The 19,269-nt window shown below is 38.5% G+C and overlaps 1 protein-coding gene across 2 annotated transcripts in view; it reads right to left on the bottom strand.

Moving 5' to 3' along the window:
• The window catches only part of scn4ab (sodium channel, voltage-gated, type IV, alpha, b), a 54,296-nt gene that overhangs the window by 19,972 nt on the left and 15,055 nt on the right, over window positions 1-19,269 (bottom strand). The window contains exons 7-15 of one of the 2 annotated variants that reach the window (XM_063016080.1): window positions 18,236-18,463; window positions 16,324-16,387; window positions 15,679-15,820; window positions 12,359-12,579; window positions 11,395-11,482; window positions 10,359-10,464; window positions 8,525-8,763; window positions 8,255-8,428; window positions 2,902-3,258 (exon numbers count right to left, since the gene is read on the bottom strand). In XM_063016080.1, the coding sequence (XP_062872150.1) occupies window positions 2,902-3,258; window positions 8,255-8,428; window positions 8,525-8,763; window positions 10,359-10,464; window positions 11,395-11,482; window positions 12,359-12,579; window positions 15,679-15,820; window positions 16,324-16,387; window positions 18,236-18,463 (1,619 nt within the window). Of the gene's footprint in view, window positions 1-2,901; window positions 3,259-8,254; window positions 8,429-8,524; window positions 8,764-10,358; window positions 10,474-11,394; window positions 11,548-12,358; window positions 12,580-15,678; window positions 15,821-16,323; window positions 16,388-18,235; window positions 18,464-19,269 lie in introns of both variants that reach the window. The other variant, XM_063016088.1, reaches the window with a different exon arrangement.

Genomic DNA, 19,269 nt, shown 5'->3' with positions numbered 1-19,269 from the left:
TACGCTAACCCACTAATGCTGGATTCAAATCCCCAGCGGTTCTACTGGCCAGTCGGGCATCCACATGCATTGAGGGTTGGGTTGCCTAGGCACCACTATGAATCAGCATCTTGTCTGGAGTGTGTTATTGCATTGCAAGTGATGCCAGGAAAGCTGGACCCAACGTGACCCTGACCAGGATAAATTTTTTATTGCATTTTTCCCAATTTTCCTCCCAATCTAGTCGTATCTAATTACCCAATTGCATTACGCTTCCTCTCTACCGATGCTGATCTCTACTCCTGATTGAGGAGAGCGAGACTGACACGCCGTGCTCTGTGTGCAGTAATTGACTGCATCTTTTCACCTGCACGAGGCGAGTTCACATGCGGATCAGCTTTGTGTACAGAGAGCCACACCCTGATCAGAGCATTATTCCTCGACTTTGTGCAGGCACCATCAACCAGTCAGCATAGGTCGTAATTGCATCAGTTGTGAGGTCCCAGCTCCGGCTTCCCACCCTGTATGAACAACAAGTCAATCGTTGTTCATGTAGCTGCCCAGCCAATGAGTTCGAAATGTCAGCTCTGGTGTACTAGCTTTTTGTGCCACCTGAGCGGCTGCTGGTAAATCGTAATAATAATAAAAAATCATACAAATTCTGTACCATTTTGAATCTATGTAGATATCACCTCAAATCAAAATGCCTAAAACCTAAAAAGACACTAATTTGACTAACAAGAAGAAGTCTAGAATTATATTATTATAATGCTATGCAGAAAATTTAGATCATAAAGCAAACAGGCTGACTAGCTAGCAGCTGTAAAATAACTCGCATTGGTTATGTTTGCAAACAAGTTCCATTTTAATATTGAAACCTTTGTCTTAAATGTGTCATGATTCCAGCCTCTATGAACTCAGGTGCACCTGCCACGCCCACCTCTTCAGGAGCACATGTTAGAGGAAATCGTGATTGGTTCCCAGCTGATTGTTCCCAGGTGCACCTCGATGATGAGCTCAGGGGCATTTAAGCAGGCAGTTTCCAGTCAGTCTTTGGAGACTATTTTGAAGACTATTTATATAATATACCTTTCAAAAGATCTAAGATGAAACCCTATTGTTGGTCTAGCTTTTCTAGTTTTGCTACATCATCAGATTGCTCTAGAAATAGCTAAAAAAAAATATAGCCAACAGTGTTTATTTTAAATGGGTAGTTGATACTTGGAGTAAATAGAAGCTGTGTATAATTAACTTCCAGTGAGAGGATCACATGGTCTTGCTTCACTCCACAGGACAGATTTGCCTTTCCAAGCACGTCGAGCATCATCTACTCCAGCATGCTCAAAGATATCAGACTGGCATGAGCGTTCCAAGCATGTCCAGCATGTCACAAGTTAATTATCTGATAAAAGTCTTTCCAACTGTTTGAATATTTTCTTTTGTATTAAGGGAGGTGGTAATTCGTATGCACAGCTCAGCTGGAACATACTTTCTACATAGTATGCAGGACTGGAATAGCGTCCACAGAGCAGCAGCACCACAGTAGTAACCAGTATCTGTATTACCAGGTGAGGATGTGCCTGTATGACTGTCAGTAAGCCTTTAGTGTTGTATCTACTGTATCTATTATTTCATTTACTGACTCCACTGAGTGGGAGGTGATCACAGGTGAGCCATGGTACCTCCAAGTCATCAATGAGGCACTTAAAGCCTTGCATTAACAATCATAACCTTACACCTCAATTCTACAAAACCAAAGCCCAGCAAACTACAAACCACAATCAAATATTTTTTTTTATTTGCAAAGCTTCCAAACCAGGGTACAAACCCTGGGTACAAACCCTATTTCCAGAAAAGTTGGGACAGTCTGTAAAATGCAGTAATGCAGCAAATCTGTCATTTGTCAATTTGATTGAATCTTTATTTAACTGACAGGGTAGAAAGAAATGATTACTAATGTTTTCACAATCATTGTAATTTGTAAATATAAACAAATGCAGATTTTGATGCCTGCAACACACTTAAAAAAGGTGGGACAGGTACCCAGGTGGCGCAGCGGGATATTCCGTTAGCACACCAGCGCTGATATTCTGAACTCCTTAGTTCGAAACTCAGCATTGCCACTGGTTGGCTGGGCGCCATCTAACGGACATAATTGGCAGTGCCTGCAGGGAGGGATGACTGGAATATGTAGGCGGGGTCTTCAAACTTTGTGAACAGTCCATGATTGGCGGATAGAAGCGCCTGTGCAGAGTAAATGGGTGGAAAAAGGTTCCATTAAGGGCTGCCCGCAGGTCAGAGGAGGTGTGAGCAGCAATATACCCACCTTAACTGCAATTAGGGATCCCCCAGCAGCAGAAGACAAATTGACTACGCTAAATTGGGAGAAAAATGTGTAATATAAATATAAGATATATTTATACATTTGTTGGGGCAGGGGTGTGTTTAGCACTGTGTTCCATCAGCTCTCCTATTAACGAGACTTTTTAATGGTTTGCAAATTGAGGACACTAATTATTGCAGTTTTGTGAGTGAAATGTGGACTCATCTTATCACATCACACATTTCCACTGTCTTTCGGGGGACTGTATTAAGTGACAATGGTTTTCCGAAATACTTCAGAGCCCATGTAGCTATATTTATCATATTAGCATGACCGTTTCTACTGCAGTACTGTCTAACGGTTTGAATGCCATGCACATCCAATAGTAATTTCTGCTTGCCCAGCATCGAAGATTTTTTTAAATTCCCTGAATCTTTTACAAGCTTATGTATGATAGATGCTAAAAGACCTTAATTATTTGCATCCTTGCATTGAGAAATATTTCCTTTTTTAATATATTTTTTTCAATAGGGTAAAAGCATATATTTTGTTAAATAACTTAGACTTTGGTAAAAGGATATGACTAAGGAAACACTTACCACCAGGTTTCCGATCACCATGACCATCATGAAGACGATAATGCACATAGACTGGCCTGCCACCTCCATGCAGTCCCACATGGTTTCAATCCACTCCCCACACAGGATTCGAAAAACAATGAGGAAGGAGTGGAAGAAGTCGAGCATGTGCCAGCGGGGCAACTCGCAGTCCTCAGCAATTTTACAAACACATTCCTTGTAGCTTTTCCCAAACAGCTGCATGCCCACCACAGCAAAGATGAAGACGATTATGGCCAAAACGAGGGTCAGGTTGCCCAGGGCGCCCACAGAGTTACCGATGATCTTAATCAGCATGTTCAGGGTAGGCCAGGACTTTGCCAACTTGAAGACACGCATCTGCAGTCAACATCAAACACAATAAATGACTTCAAGATTATTGATAGATATTAATTTGTGGTCAGACGCCAGCATTTAAAGTGATAAAAAGACTGTTGTAAACTCAAAGAACTCTGTTAAACATGCCACATTAAAGTGCCCAATATTTTACAGTTAAAGTCAAATGTTTATATACTGTTGTAAAGGAAATGTACAACCCCAAATCAGAAAAAGTTGGGACAGTATGAAAAATGCAAATAAAGTAAAAATGCAGTGTTCCTTACATTTACTTTTACTTTTATTTGATGTCAGACAGGATGGACCCGAGATATTTCATGTTTTATCTGCTCAACTTTATTTCATTTGTTAATAAACCTCCATTCCTGCATTTCGAGTCTGCAACACATTCCAAATAAAGTTGGGACGGGGCAATTTAGGGCTAGTAATGAATGAGGTGAAAAAACTAAATAATGATGTAATTCCAAACAGGTGATGTTAACAGGTGATTGTAATGATGGTTTGGTACAAAAGCAGCATCCAGGAAAGGCTGAGTCTTTAATGAGCAAAGATGATCAGAGGATCTCCAGTGTGTCAACAAATGTGTAAGAAAATGATTGAAATGTTTACAAACAATGAACCTTAAAGTAAGATTAGAAGGGATTTGCATATTTCTCCCACTACAGTGCATAATATCATTAAAAGATTTAAGGAATCAGGAGGAATTTCAGTGCGTAAAGGTCAAAGGTCAACGCCCATGATCTTCGATCCCTCAGACGACACTGCATCAAGAACCGCCACTCAACAATAGCTGATATAACCACATGGGTGTGGGGTTACTTTATCAAACCTGTATCAAGCTCTACAACATATGCTGCCTTCAAGACATCATCTTTTCCAGGGACCTCCATGCATTTTTCAACAAGACAATGCAAAACCACATGCTGCACACATTACAAAGGCATGGCTGTGAAGGAAAAGGGTACTGGTACTGGACTGGCCTGCCTGCAGTCCTGACCTGTCCCCAATAGAGAATTTTGAAAGGAAAGATGCGACAATGACGACCCCGTACTGTTGCACATCTTAAGACCACAGTTGTAGCCTGGCGGTTAAGGTATAGGACTAGTAATGGAAAGGTCGCTGGTTCAAGCCCCACCACTGCCAGGTTGCCACTGTTGGACCCTTGAGCCAGGCCCTTAACCCTTAATTGTTTAAAAAAATAAAGTACTGTACAGTACTGTAAGTCACTTTGGATAAAAGCATCTGCTAATTGCTGAAAATGTAAATGTAAGACGTGTTTGCAGGAGGAACGGGACAAAATAAAAGCAGAAACACTAAATCACTTGGTCTCCTCGGTGCCAAAACATCTTTTAAGTGTGGTGAAAAGGAATAGCAACATTACAAAGTGGTAAATGCTGTACCGTCCCAACTTTTTTTGGAATGTGTTGCAGACCTGAAATGCAGGAATGGATGTTTATTAATAAATGAAATGAAGTCAAGCAGACAAAACATGAAATATCTCAGGTTCATCCTGTTTGCAATCAAATAAAAGTCAAAGTAAATGTAAGAAACTCTGTTTTTTATTATTTGCTTTTTCCATACTCTCCCAACTTTTTCTGATTAGGGGTTGTATTTTATGGTAGTCTTGGGATTTCTATGAGTTCCAAATCTTTATAGTTTTCTATGTTGGGTCAAATATACATACAGCAACATTATTCAGTCCCATACAGTATGTGTTCATGATTGATTACAGATGATGACCTGTTTGAGTCAACATGGTCTCCTTCCAAGGACAGGAAAACAACCACAAAACTCTCACCTTATGTCAAGTTTAAATTTGTTCCTGATTGTCATATGTAATCCCAGAACCACTAAAACAGGTCTGCCATCAATCAAAAGCTGTTGGAGCATGTGTTATACTTTCCACAATCAAGCAAGCTTTACACTGCCATGATGCCATGCAAGAAAGAAAATCAGCAACAAATTGAAATTACCGTAGTCCCTGATCCTGCCCTTTGTAGGTCTCAACCACAGATTCTACCCTAATGTTGGTCTGACTTACAATTCAGCCCCGCCTCAGGTTTATAATGGAATCTTTCACCTTGCTCCATGTCTATCTCTAGGTCTCTGTTAGTGATGCTGCTCTGTTGCCATTGGCCACTAAATCTGCCCTTACAATCAATAAATCCTGCTGTATTGTTGGTCTGATTCATCAACAAATTCAGCCTTAGTGTTAATTACCATTCTGCTACCAGCGTATGGCAATGATTTTGGTCCCAGGCCCTGCTCCTTTCCTCTTGTCTGTCTCCAGTGTCAGTCTGGCTTACCAATTCTGTCCCCCACAGTCAAAAATACACTTACCAATCTATTACAAGTATACACCTCCTTGTTTCTACACTCACTGTCCATTTTATCAGCTCCACTTACCATATAGAAGCACTTTGTAATTCTACAATTACTGACTGTAGTCCATCTGTTTCTCTATATACCTTTTTAACCTGCCTTCACCCTGTACTTCAATGGTCAGGTCCCCCACAGGACCACTACAGAGCAGGTATATGCAGTGACACTGACATTGAGGTGGTGTGTTAGTGTGTGTTGTGCTGGTATGAGTGGATCAGACACAGCAGCACTGATGGAGTTTATATATATATTTTTCTTTTCTTTTTTTATATATATATATTTTTTTATAAGTTTTTTCCCAATTTTTATCCCCCAGTCTAGTCGTGTCCAATTACCCTGAATGCGTCCTCTATACTGATTCGACCCTTCACCGCTGACTGAGGACGCCTCTCAACTGATATGCGCCCCCTCTGGTACGTACAGTCAGTACAGCATTTTTCACCTGCACGAGTCGAGTTCATACACTTGACCGGCACTGTGTATGGAGGGCCACACCCCCATCAGCATTATTCCTCAGCCCTGTGCAGGCGCCATTAGTCAGCCAGCAGGGGCCGCAGTCGCACCAGTTATGAGGACCTATGATCCGACTTTCTTACCCTCTAACCCTGAACAACAGCCAATCGTTGTTCATACTGCCGCCCAGCCTAGTCGGAAAGGCAGAGCTGAGATTTGATACGATGTATTCGAAACCCCAACTCTGGTGAGCTAGCGTACTTTACCGCAGCAAAGCATGCAGAGAAACAGATGGACTACAGTCAGTAATTGTAGAACTACAAAGTGCTTCTATATGGTAAGTGGAGCTGATAAAATGGACAATGAGTGTAGAAACAAAAAGGTGGTTTCAATGTTTTGGCTGATCAGTGTATGTCTTAAGTACTACTCTTGCTAACTTAGCAAGCCATTAAAAAGTAAATAACTTGCATGAGTTTATTTAAATAAAGTAGCTTCACGCATAAACTTAATGGAATAATAATAGCAAAGCAACTCTCGTATTTCCAAAATTGCCAACACCACACTAAGTGATACTTCTGTGTGTTATGATTTTGTAAAATTAGAATTTTTTCTTTTAATTGATTGCGTTTTTTGTTAAAACTCAAAGGCATAAATCTTTTCTTTTGTATTTCCTTTTTACACTGAGAAGCATCAGTCAGTATGATGTCAGCTATTTACCAAAACAAAGGTGTGAAGTCCTCCAATGGGTTTGCTGTGCCCCAATGGCTCGTGTTCAACCAAAATGCCCGCTGCGTGTAGCTCAAATTCTTCATTCTCGCCTCCGTGCTTTTTTACATGAAATAGAGGGACTAGTGTAATAAGTTTATTGTATAATTAATATTAGAGGTTTTATACGAGAAGCAATACGTCCTCCAGCAGCTCTACTTGAGTTTTCTTATGCAAGCACAGCTGGCACACACTTGGGACTGGATGTACTAAGAATTTCTACCAGTACCAGTACAGCTCAGGCTGAAGTTTAAACAACTGTCTCCATTTAATTAATTTATTTAGGGTAGCACTGTCACCTCACAGCAAGAAGGTCCCGGGTTCAATCCCCAGGTGGGGCGTCCTGGGTCCTTTCTGTGTGGAGTTTGCATGTTCTCCCCGTGTCTGTGTGGGTTTCCTCCGGGAGCTCCAGTTTCCTCCCACAATCCAAAAACATGCAAGTGGTGTGAATTGGAGATACAAAATTGTCCATGATTGTGTTTGACATTGTGTAACGAGTACTGTTTCTGTCATGAATGTAACCAAAGTGTGTAAAACATGACGTTAAAATTGTAATAAATAATTCATCAATTTAGGAATTTACTTAGGAAGGGGACAGGGTTGGAAGCATCTTGCTTATTAGTTGGTCATGTTATTAAAGTAGTTTTGTTGATCTGGCAACTTGAACACTGTTTAACTGTTTCAACATGAGCTTCCATGCAATAACAGTTTAAATCTTTGTTACTAAATTGTAATTTTTCTGAAGTCCAAGCATTTTAATTGCTAATTGGTTGACCATTTCCACTAGTTCACACTAGAATATGTATCAAAATATGTTTTTTACCTCACTTATCATTTACTCAGTACTATGTACTGGCCAACACTACACTTGTCTCTAGTCTTGTCGCCCTTAATTATTTTTTAGATTAGAAATGTCTCCAGTATTTATTGTACTGTTGTTTATCTGCACTGTGTTTATTCTATTGTCTTGCACTTTTGTTCTGTGTTGCACCCTGGTCCTGGAGTACTTGCATATAGCTGAAAAGACAATAAAGCCTCTCTTGAACTCTCTTATATTTGAACTAGAATTTATGCCCTTCACCCCAAGCAGAGTGCTTTGAACAGGCAATCTGGGCACATGGTGTGGTTTTAGTTATAGCCTTAGTAACTAAACTTAGCTTTAATTTTAGATGTGTTTTATGTTCATGTCATGGCCAGATTAAAGCACACTTTGTGCTACATGTTTTCACCTATGTACATCTAGCCCTTGGCATCTCACAGGTAAAATCACCTGCATGTCAAACTCAGATGTTGCAGTAAAATTATCATTGCACATCCTCCTTTTGTGAAATTGTATAACTCTTTACCATTTATATATGCAAATGTGAATGTACAGTGGTATGAATAAAGGTTTACTTACAAGTCGGAAGGACCGAAGCACTGACAATCCTTCAACATTGGCCAAGCCAAGCTCCACGAGACTCATTGTCACAATGATGCTGTCAAATATGTTCCAGCCCACCTGGAAGTAGTGGTATGGATCCATCGCAATGAGTTTAAGAAACATCTCAGCTGCAAAGATACCAGTGAACACCTACAAAAAAGAACACACAGCTCTATGACCCTGAGATCCAAAGAACTTATCACAATTTCAAACACTGAGCCAATAGCTGCATATTTAGTGCCTTACCAAGTTTCCAATACTCAATACTGTTTCAAAATCAGGAGTCATGGGGTAATGCTCCATGGCCATAAACACAGTGTTAAGTACGATGCAGAGTGTGATGCCCAGGTCCACAAATGGATCCATCACAAAGAGATAAACCAGCTTTTTAAACCTGATCCACGGTTCGCAGCAGTTCCACTTCAGGAAAATGTCTGCAAACTTGTACCAGCAGGGTGGGCATGGTCTTTCTAACTCTTCTAATTCTGAAAGAGTAAGGAGCTATAGATAGGACATTAATGTGTAATACAATTTTTTTTACAAATAAAAGCTACCAAGTTTTTATTTTCTATTCCTAGAGTATGCATTCACATAACCAGTCTTCAGTTATTTGTGTTTTCCTTGGTTAAATACATCTGATTGTACTGTGGTGTATAATTGGGGTCAAAGGTTTACATAAATATGTTGGGAAAATGGGCAGTGTGACATGGCAGTGTTGGGATTTTCATGATTTACTGACTAAATTATTAAAACTGCTTAATTACTGACTAAATTAACAATTCTTTAAAAACAAATCTATAGTTTATAGTGTTTTTTTTAAATGACAGAATTTGCTGGGTCAGAAATACATACATATTTTTGCTAGTTTAACTGCACTTATTTGACTGAACTACAGGCATTATCATAGGTGTTGGATTAGGGGCTGCCATTATTGCAAAAACTAAGAACAGAAACATAACACGGAGACAGTGGTAGCCTAGTGGGTAGGGTTTGGGCTATCAACTGAAAGTCTGAGAGTTTGAATCCCAGCTCTGCCATGTAACCACTGTTGGGTCCTTGAGCAAGACCCTTAACCCACTCTGCTCCAATTGTGCCGTACAATGACTGACCCTGCACTCTGACCTTAGCTTCCAAAAAATCCAAAGAAAGAATCTTGTTGAACTGTACACCTTTGTATGTACACTGATCAGCCATAACATTAAAACCATCTCCTTGTTTCAGCGCTGCTTCTATTAGACACTCCTACCTAGTTGGTTCACCTTGTAGATGTAAAGTCAGAGACAATCGCTCATCTATTGCTGCTGTTTGAGTTGGTCATCTTCTAGACCTTCATCAGTAGTCACAAGACGCTGCCCATGAGGTGCTGTTGGCTAGATATTTTTGGTTGGTGGACTATTCTCAGTTCAGCTGTGACAGTGAGGTGTTTAAAAACTCCATCAGTGCTGCTGTGTCTGATCCACTCATACCAGCACAACACACACTAACACACCACCACCATGTCAGTGTCACTGCAGTGCTGAGAATGATCCACCACCTAAATAATACCTGCTCTGTGGTGGTCCTGTGGGCGTCCTAATCATGGAAGAGCACTGTGAAAGCATGCTAAAAATGTATGTAGAGAAATAGATGGACTACAGTCAGTAAATATAGAACTACAAAGTGCTTCTATATGCTAAGTGGAGCTGATAAAATAAAAGGTGGTTTTAATGTTATGGTTTTTCAGTGCATATATGACAAATAAAGGCATTCTATTATATAACTGATAACAGAAACTTAAAACGTGCCAATTTTGAAGCAAAGACTTCTTTTCTAGACAGCAGCTTCTAAGACAATGGCAAATTAGAAACATACACCACATATTAAGTGTACTGTGTGTAGAACTTAAAAAAGAAATCAAATTGGTAAATGTTTCTTGAAAATATAGATATATTTTATAAATATAGTGTTCCAATAATTTGGTCACAGAAAAAAACATTCACAAAAATAATTGCAATCCCAAGTCTATGAACACTTTTGAGCAAAACGTATTTATCTAGCCCTTCATAACTTCATAGACTTTAATAAAGTTTCAGGAGCTTACCTTCTAATGCATGACTTTGAGCACTCACTGCACTGGCCTTTCTCTTGTGATAGTCCGGTTCTTCTATGAGGTCCACGGTTCCTTTGGATCTATTTAGTTCGGATACCTCAACCGACTTTAAACACAGCAGTATTTCAATTAGGACTTTTTAAGCTAGAATACTTTTAATTAAATGTTATACTGTACACAATTACATAGTTACAAGAAAAAAATGCTATTTAAAACGACTGTGATTTGGTCTCTAGTTTAGTGAAATTAGAAACAATTCTGCCTAAACTATATAAAGTCTACTTTATATGGCTAAAAATATGCTGCCTACTGAGATACCTTATTCTGAGCAATATACTGACTGAATAATGATAAAGCTTTGTGTGCTTCCTCAGCTGCAAATGCAATCCCAGCATTTACCAGAGCAAAATAAAAATGTCTATTATGGAATTTCTGGTGCTGTTTGACTCCTTTATCCATTTTAGCACCTCTGCCTGTGTTTCTAGTTGGTAAAAACGCCTCCATGAAATACACAACCCTGAAAAGTGCACTATAAACAAAGTGATCAGCAGCTATAGTTTGCTGTTAAAATTTATTTTACAGCAAATCTTTGGTTAAGGTACTGGACTAGTAATTAACGGGTTGCTGGTTCAAGCCCCACCACTGCCAGGTTGTCACTGTTGGGCCCTTGAGCAGGGCCCTTAACCCTCAATTGCTTAGACAGTATAATGCTGTCACACTACTGTAAGTCACTTTGGGTAAAAGCGTCTGCTAAATGCCAAAAATGTAAATGTACTTGGCTTGTAATCCAGAGGTCGCTGGTTCAAGCCCCGTGACTGTTGGGCCCTTAAGCAAGGCATTTAACCATCAATTGCTTAGACAATATACTGTAACTGTACTGTAAGTCGCTTTGAATAAAAACATCTGCTAAATGCCTAAAATGTAAATGTGTGTGGCTGTTATCATGACATCATGACTAAAAAAAGACATTATATATAATACAGAGTTCATGTAACACATCATGGTTTGGTTTAATGTCTTTGCTTACTTTTCCATCCTTGAGGGGTTTCATGACAATGTTTTTATGGTCGGTCTTTTCTTTACCACCTCCTTCGTCAACCAGATCATACTTTGCACTGCCATCAGCATTCTTTTCACTTGAAAGTGAGGTCATGCTGCCATTAATCATCTCTTTCTCATGCTGTTCAGACAAATGAAACACTTGTGTGAATGTCTTAAAAGTATTAAATATTCAAACTGATTAAGTTGCATAAGCACAAAATAAAAAAGCCAGTTTGTACTATAACCTGTTATATTTTCTAATTCATTCACTGTCAGTTTTACCACAGCTTTATCCTATTCACAGTCACTGTGGGTACAATTCACTGGGTGAAAGGTAGAAAACCCTGGACAGCTCACCATCACGGGGCTAACACTCAAACAACATACAGGCAATTTTAGTACCTCCAATTAACCTGACTACATGTATCTGAACTGCGGAAGACAATAGGAACTCCCAGAGGAAAGCCACACAGACACAGGGAGAACATGCAAACTCCACACAGAAAGGACCCTGACCGGTCCACCTGGAAAACAAACACAGGACCTTCTTGCTGTGAGGCAACAGTGCCATGCACCAAGCCACCTATATTCTATTTTCGCCTATAGTCTTTCAATATTTAGGGCAGTTGTAGCCTAGTGGTTAAGGAACTGGACTTGTAATTGAAAGGTCATCGGTTCAAGCTCCACCACTGCCAGGTTGCCACTGTTGGGCCCTTAAGCAAGGCCCTCAACCCTCAATTGCTTAGACATTATACTATCAGAGTACTGTAAGTCGCTTTGGATAAAGGTGTCTGCTAAATGCAAAATTTTTTAATATTTTATATTGTCCCATATTGCACTGGTCTGAAATAAATGGCTTCACAGAAGTTTCAATAATAATAATAATAAAAACAACAAGTTTTTATCAAAATAAATGTTCTAACCAATGAAAATCTGATAATATAAACAACTGGCATGAGAACAGCATGCTTGCCTCAGATTGCTTTTTGAGCTGCTCCATTATCCTTGCATACTCCTCCTCCTTCTCTTTAGCTTCAGCTATCGTGGCCTCATTCTGCTCGGCATATGCCATGGCCACAACAGCCAAAATCAGGTTGATCAGGTAAAAGGAGCCTAAGAAGATGATAACTACAAAGAAGATCATGTAGGTCTTCCCTGCTGCCCGGAGAGTCTGAATAAAACATAACAGCATCATGGAATTCATTATCGTACATCACTAAATGTGGTTATTTTTTAGAGGTGCATTTTAGGATACATTCTAACACAAACAGTTAAGATAGTGGTATCTAACAGCCCCCAAATATACCCCCTCCCACAAACAAATACCTCCTTCTTCAAATATACACCCCCAAACAAATAAAAGCTGTCCTTATAGCTACAATCACCAATCACTTTTTAAGTGCACCTATCTGGCTTGTACATTCATTGATTATTTGATAAGTCGAATCTATTATACAGATGAACTTTTGACTGACTGGCCCATTTGTTGCTCTGTACACTTTGTCACCTCATGTACCTCATTTACCAATTTATAGAAACCCCCTTATTACCCCCACTAATCATAAGTTATTTGGGTGGTGAATCATTCTCAGCACTACAATAACACTAACATAGTAATAACATGGTAGTGTGTGTTCTGATACAAGTGTATCAGTTGCAACAGTGTTGTTGAGATTTTTGAACACCTCAGTGTTAATGCAGTTGTAGGCAGTTGTAGCCTAGTGGTTAAGGTACTGGACTAGTAATCCAAATGTCGCTGGTTCAAGCCCCACTACTGCTAGGTTGCCACTGTTGGGCCCTTGAGCAAGGCCCTTAACCCTCAATTGTTTAGACAGTATACTGTCACAGTACTGTAAGTCGCTTTGGAAAAAAGCATCTGCTAAATGCCGAAAATGTAAAATGTAAATGTAAAATGTAATGCTGGAAGGAGAACTGCCATCCAATCAGAAATATGCAGTGTGAGCTGCTCAGGTGGCACAGCAGTAAAAAACTGGGATCACGAATACATCGTATCGAATCTTAGCTCTGCCTGCCGTCTGGGCTGAGTGGCCACATGAACAACGATTGGCCTGTTGTTCAGATAGGGGTGGGATTAAGCCAAATATGGTCTCTCTCATAACTAATGCAATTATGACCTCTGCTGGCTGCACAGAGATGGGAAAAGAGTGCTGTCAAGGTGTGTCTCTCCGTACACAGTGCTGATCTGCACTGCACTCATCAAAGTGTTGGTGACAAAATGCATACGACATGCTGCCCATGTGTTGGAGGGGGCATGGGTTAGCTTCGTTCTCCTCAGTCAGAGCGGGGATTAATCGGGAATCGGGTAATTGGATGCGCTAAAAGGAAAAAAAAGGGGAGAAAATGCATATAGAAAATATATAAAAAAGAAATATGTAGTGTCCGATTAGAAAGTGTCCACTGAAAAGGATTAACAGACATTGTGCATGCAAAAAAACCACTTTAGTCTTGAATATCTCTACACTCATACCAAAATAACACACACTACCATGTTGTTACCATGTTTGTGTCACTGCAGTGCTTCAGGAACAACAATGATTATTCCTAAGTCGCCCAAATAATTACGAATAATTTATAGTTATATAGCGTGCACACCCCCTTTTAAAGTTACTTGCCAATTTCATTAATTGAACACATTCAAGCTGGATTTTAGCCAACCTTAATGTAAATTAATGCCTCTCATCTTGATCCTGAAGTTAACCTGTTTTCTTGAAGTCTATAAATTGACAGTATCCCTTAATCTAAGAAAAATCCAAAAGAGCTTTTGGAAAATATATCTTCAAATTCAATTCAGCTTTACTTACGGTCACACCCGTTATTAAACTGCTATGAAGTACAAATGACTAAGTATGGTATGTGTGTTGGATAAATTTGTGCTTAAAAAAATAAAAACAGGATTATGTTTTGTGTAAATGTGTTACGAGTTCCCTTTGTGCAATGCCATGTTTTGTTTAACCCCAGTTATTAATTGGGATAATAAGCAATATCAGGAAACTAGACACAAAACCTTTACTTGTTCACACCACTGTACTTGATGTGGATATTCATGTATACTTTATTTTGAACAAATTCCAAAGTTTTTATTTATTTTTAAACAATGGTCATTTTTTTCTAGACATTTTAAAGCTTGAATATACTGAATATGCATGCTAAATTACAACCCCAACCCCAAATCAGAAAAAAGTTGGGACAGTATGGTAAACGCAAATAAAATTAAAATGCAGTGTTCCTTACATTTACTTTGACTTTTATTTAATTGCAGACAGTTTGAACCCAAGATATTTCATATTTTGTCTGCTCAACTTAATTCCATTTATTAATATCCCTCCATTCCACCATTTCAGGCCTGCAACACATTCCAAAAAAAGTTGGGACGGAGGCAATTAAGGGCTAGTAATGAGGTGAAAAATACTACATAATGATGTGATGTCAACAGGTGATTGTAATCATGGTTTGTTACAAAAGCAGCATCCAGGAAAGTCATGATCAGGAACAAAGATGATCAGAGGATCTCCAGTTTGTCAACAAATGCGTGAGAGAATGACTGAAATGTTTATGAAAAATGAACCTCAAAGAAAGATTGGAAGTGATTTGCACATTTCTCCCTCTACAGTGCATAATATCATTAAACCATTCAAGAAATCAGGAGGAATTTCAGTACGTAAAGGCCAAGGGCGCAAGCTTAAGCTGAACACCTGTGATCTTCGATCCCCCAGACAGCACTGCATCAAGAACCACCACTCAACAATAGATGATATAACCACATGGGTGAGGGATTACTTTGGCAAACCTTTGTCAAGCACTACAATACAGAGTTACATGCACAAATGCCACTTAAAACTTTACTGTGCAAAAAAGAAGCCTTATGTTAACCATGTCCAGAAGCAGCGTCGAAGTTGACCAGACAAAACATGAAATATCACAGGTTCATCCTGTCTGCAATAAAATAAAAATCAAAGTAAATGTAAGAATGCTGTCCCAATTTTTTCTGATTTGGGGTTGTACGTACATTATAGCAGATCATGCAAAGGTTTCTGAGCATCAGAGAACACCATAGGACTTAAAATATTGTTTGGTATTCCTCATTGCCTTTGACTGATTTGAGTTTGGAATGTATACATGATTCAGTACTCACATAGTAATCTCACAGTTCCGTCAGTGAAGCATAATGAAGCAGAAATACAACATATTGAGCAGAAAAATTTAATAAATGTTAAAAGACTACAAGTTTAGAAAATGTAGATGTACAAACCAGCTGAAACAGGTTTTCCCAGAAGTCTTGAGTCATAAGGCGGAAGAGAGAGAGAAAGGCCCAACCAAAGTTGTCGTAGCTGGTGTAGCCATAGTTTGGATTCCTACCGGCCTTCATACACAAGTATCCTTCAGGACATCTCCTATCAGTCGTAGGACATAGGAAACTCAACAGTATTATATGTACATTCAAACTTCACACTGAACGTTCATTGCTAATGTTTGTTTCAATTTGATTCTTGTCTGTAAAAGGTAGATAATATAATTACTTTTTACAATGCATCCATAGCAAGAGCATGTTACTTTCCATAGGGATATTGGATATATGTCCAATTAACAACACACTAATTTACAAAATATTAATAAGTCTCAGTTTACTTTTCAGTCAGGAGAATTAATCAAGTAAAAAAGTACATCCACACTACTAATCTACTTTTTTTGCAATTTTCTCCCCAATTGTCTCCCCAATCTAGTCCTATACAATTTCCCTAATTGCATTATGCTAACCCTCTACCGATACAACCCTCCACTGCTGACTGAGGAGCGCCGCAACTTTTGTGCAGTCACCTGCACGAGGAGAGTTCATATGTGAATCATATGCAATGCAGATTAAGGACAACAACTAGGTGTGAACAGGGTCACATACCCAGCATCTGAGCTGTTTCCACAGAGAAGCGCGTCATGCGTACCAGGCAGAAAGTAGTAGTTATCTGCACAGAAAAAAAACAACATGGAATATAGTGCAGTGAGCGACATGAATACAAACACTCTGTTAATGCTTTTAGTAGTTTTCTGTTAATGCTTTTAGTTATACACACATACAGAAACGACTCAAGAAGTTTTTTTTTAATTTTTCGTACTTTACTATCAAAAGTCATGGTATCACAACTATCACAACATTAAAACCTACCATGACCTTTTATAACAGAGAAAAATAGTTGGGATGTCAAACACTCTTTTCTTGATGAGTGAACTACAGTATATGAGTGAACTTTAATGTGTTATTATTATTATTAATTCATTATTTATTTAAGTTTTTTTGCAGACACTAAAAAAGAAATCCCACCAATACTGGCTAAGGAAAACGTATATAAAAGCATTTAGATTTTTTCCAATAAACAAAAAAAATTATTTATGCTTAAAAGTTTGAAAAGTTAAGTAGTAAAAAATGTCTTACAGGGAATATTTGTTGAGTCTATGTGGCAAAAAAACGAACAAATCTGGTCCAACTCCAATTCTGGCAATTAAAGCCATCAAAGATCCTTATCCTTGATAAAGAGTGGTTGATCAAGGTAAGAAAAAATCTGTTGCGAGATATTAATAAAAAATAATGTTGAGTATGTACAAAACTAGATCCTAAAAAGTTGGGACAAAATTAAAAATGTAAATAAACAAACAGCAATGGCATGCAAATACATTTTGATCTGCATTCTATAGCACAGTACAACGATATTTAATGTTTATAATGTAACTAATTACCTTTAATGTTTTGGTGTATATATACACTTATTCGGAATTTAGTAGCTGTAACAGACTCTAAAAATGTTGGAATGGGACATGCTTACTACTTTCTTTCAGGAACGCTTTGTAACGGTTGGAAACTGAGGACACAGGATGTTGAAATTTTCCATTCTTGCTTCAAATGATTAAGGTCTAAGTATCTGTATGTGATGCTAAATGTGTATGTACCCATGAGCATTAATGGTGCCTTTCCAGATCTCTTAACATTTTATAACATAAGACATGGGCTTTTGAACTGCGTTGGTGTCAATAAGGATATATCTTTTATATTTTAACCAGGGTAACACAACTTCCAGCAGTATGAAAGGTAGTTTCTTCAGACCACAGCACACATTCCTGTATGTTCTTGATATAATTTTATTTTATTTGTGGATTTTAAATAAGACTTTATTTTATTTTATTTTGCATTTGTACATCCAGGGTTTTCCTAACTATATCTGTGTGCATGTGGTTATATTCATTACAGAATAAATGTCAGTTTTTAACGCAGTGCTATCTGAGGAATCAAAGATTATTTAATGCTGGTTTGCATTATTTATGAATTGTTTTGATAATATTATGGCATGTAGATTTCTTACAGTCATGCCTTAAGAAACGTTCTTTTGAGCCATTTGAAACTATTGTCAAACCTCAACCTATCCTTGGTCAAAAAGTCAACAACTAAGCCTTTGTGTTCATAGTAGCTGTTATCTGGGGAATATCCAGGTGTATTTCCATCATTCCACAAACTTTCCAGCCTTATAGTCTTTTGGAACATGGTGCAAGAATCAATCTTCATCAAAATTTAAAGTTATTAAGGTAAAGACTTTTATCTTCTGTCCCAACATTTTTGGATTTTGTTTATTTTAACCTATTTAAAAAAAAACTCACAACAAATTTCATTTCAATCATTGGGTCACAAAAATTGACCATTGCAAAAAGTCTGCCATTATAAACTGTAATGATAAACATTGTTCCTACAAGCTGATGTCATGCTTAATCCTTTAAACTTCGAATGTAAGTTTTGTTAGCAAACACTTCCACAGGCTACTACTTACCTTGATTGTTGATGTAGTCCGTGAAGTCAAAAGTGCCATTTGTGTAGTTCATGTTAGTCAAGTTGGTCTCATATCTAGGAGGCCATACAACACACTTGTTGCGCAGATTTCCCATAAACAGCTGTAAGCCAATGAGGGCAAAGACGGCAAGACAAAATACAGTCAGGATCATGACATCTGCCAACTTCTTCACCGACTGAATCAGTGCGCCGACGATGGTTTTCAGACCTGCAAAGCACAAACAAATTATCTGACAATACCATAACTACCATTTGTGTAAAATTAATGCATAACTTCTATCATACGCCTATTGAAACAACCTGTCCCAAGGCCCCTACCTCATTTGGTGGCTATCAAATGTATTTTATATACCTGTCAGGAATGGGTGTGACTAAAACACCTGAACCTTAACCTAATTTTTACTAAAGTTGGGGACATTTTGTAAACTACAATAAAAACAAGAATCTGTGATTTGTTTATTCTCTTCATGAATGATGGGGGTGGCATGGTGGCTCAGTGGGTAGCACTGTCACCTCACAGCAAGAAGGTCCTGGGTTTGATCCCCAGGTGGGGCGGTCCGGGTCCTTTCTGTGTGGAGTTTGCATGTTCTCCCTGTGTCTGAGTGGGTTTTCTCCTGGTGCTCCGGTTTCCTCCCACAGTAGAAAGACATGCAAGTGAGGTGAATTGGAGATACAACATTGTCCATGACTGTGATAACCTTGTGAACTGATGAATCTTGTGTAATGAGTAACTACCATTTCTGTCATGAATATAACCAAACAAACAAACATCATGAATGATGTATCATGAAGAAGAGAATCAGGCAACAGTAACCACTGATAGTTAAACAGTTGAAGTCTGGTATCAAGCATAAATCGAAAAAATAACTTGCAAATCTTCAAATATTAGTGTCCCCAATGCCCAAATGAATTGTATTTAATAAGAAGGGTGATGTAACAGTGCTAAACACACCTCTGTAGCAACTTTAATTGTGTTGCAGGCATCTAATTCTATTTGTTTATATTTTTTTAAAT

This window comes from Trichomycterus rosablanca, chromosome 2, assembly GCF_030014385.1.
Source record: "Trichomycterus rosablanca isolate fTriRos1 chromosome 2, fTriRos1.hap1, whole genome shotgun sequence".
In the NCBI taxonomy this organism is placed as follows: domain Eukaryota; kingdom Metazoa; phylum Chordata; class Actinopteri; order Siluriformes; family Trichomycteridae; genus Trichomycterus; species Trichomycterus rosablanca.
Note: the sequence above shows the minus strand (reverse complement) of the source record. Positions and strands in the feature narration are given on the sequence as shown.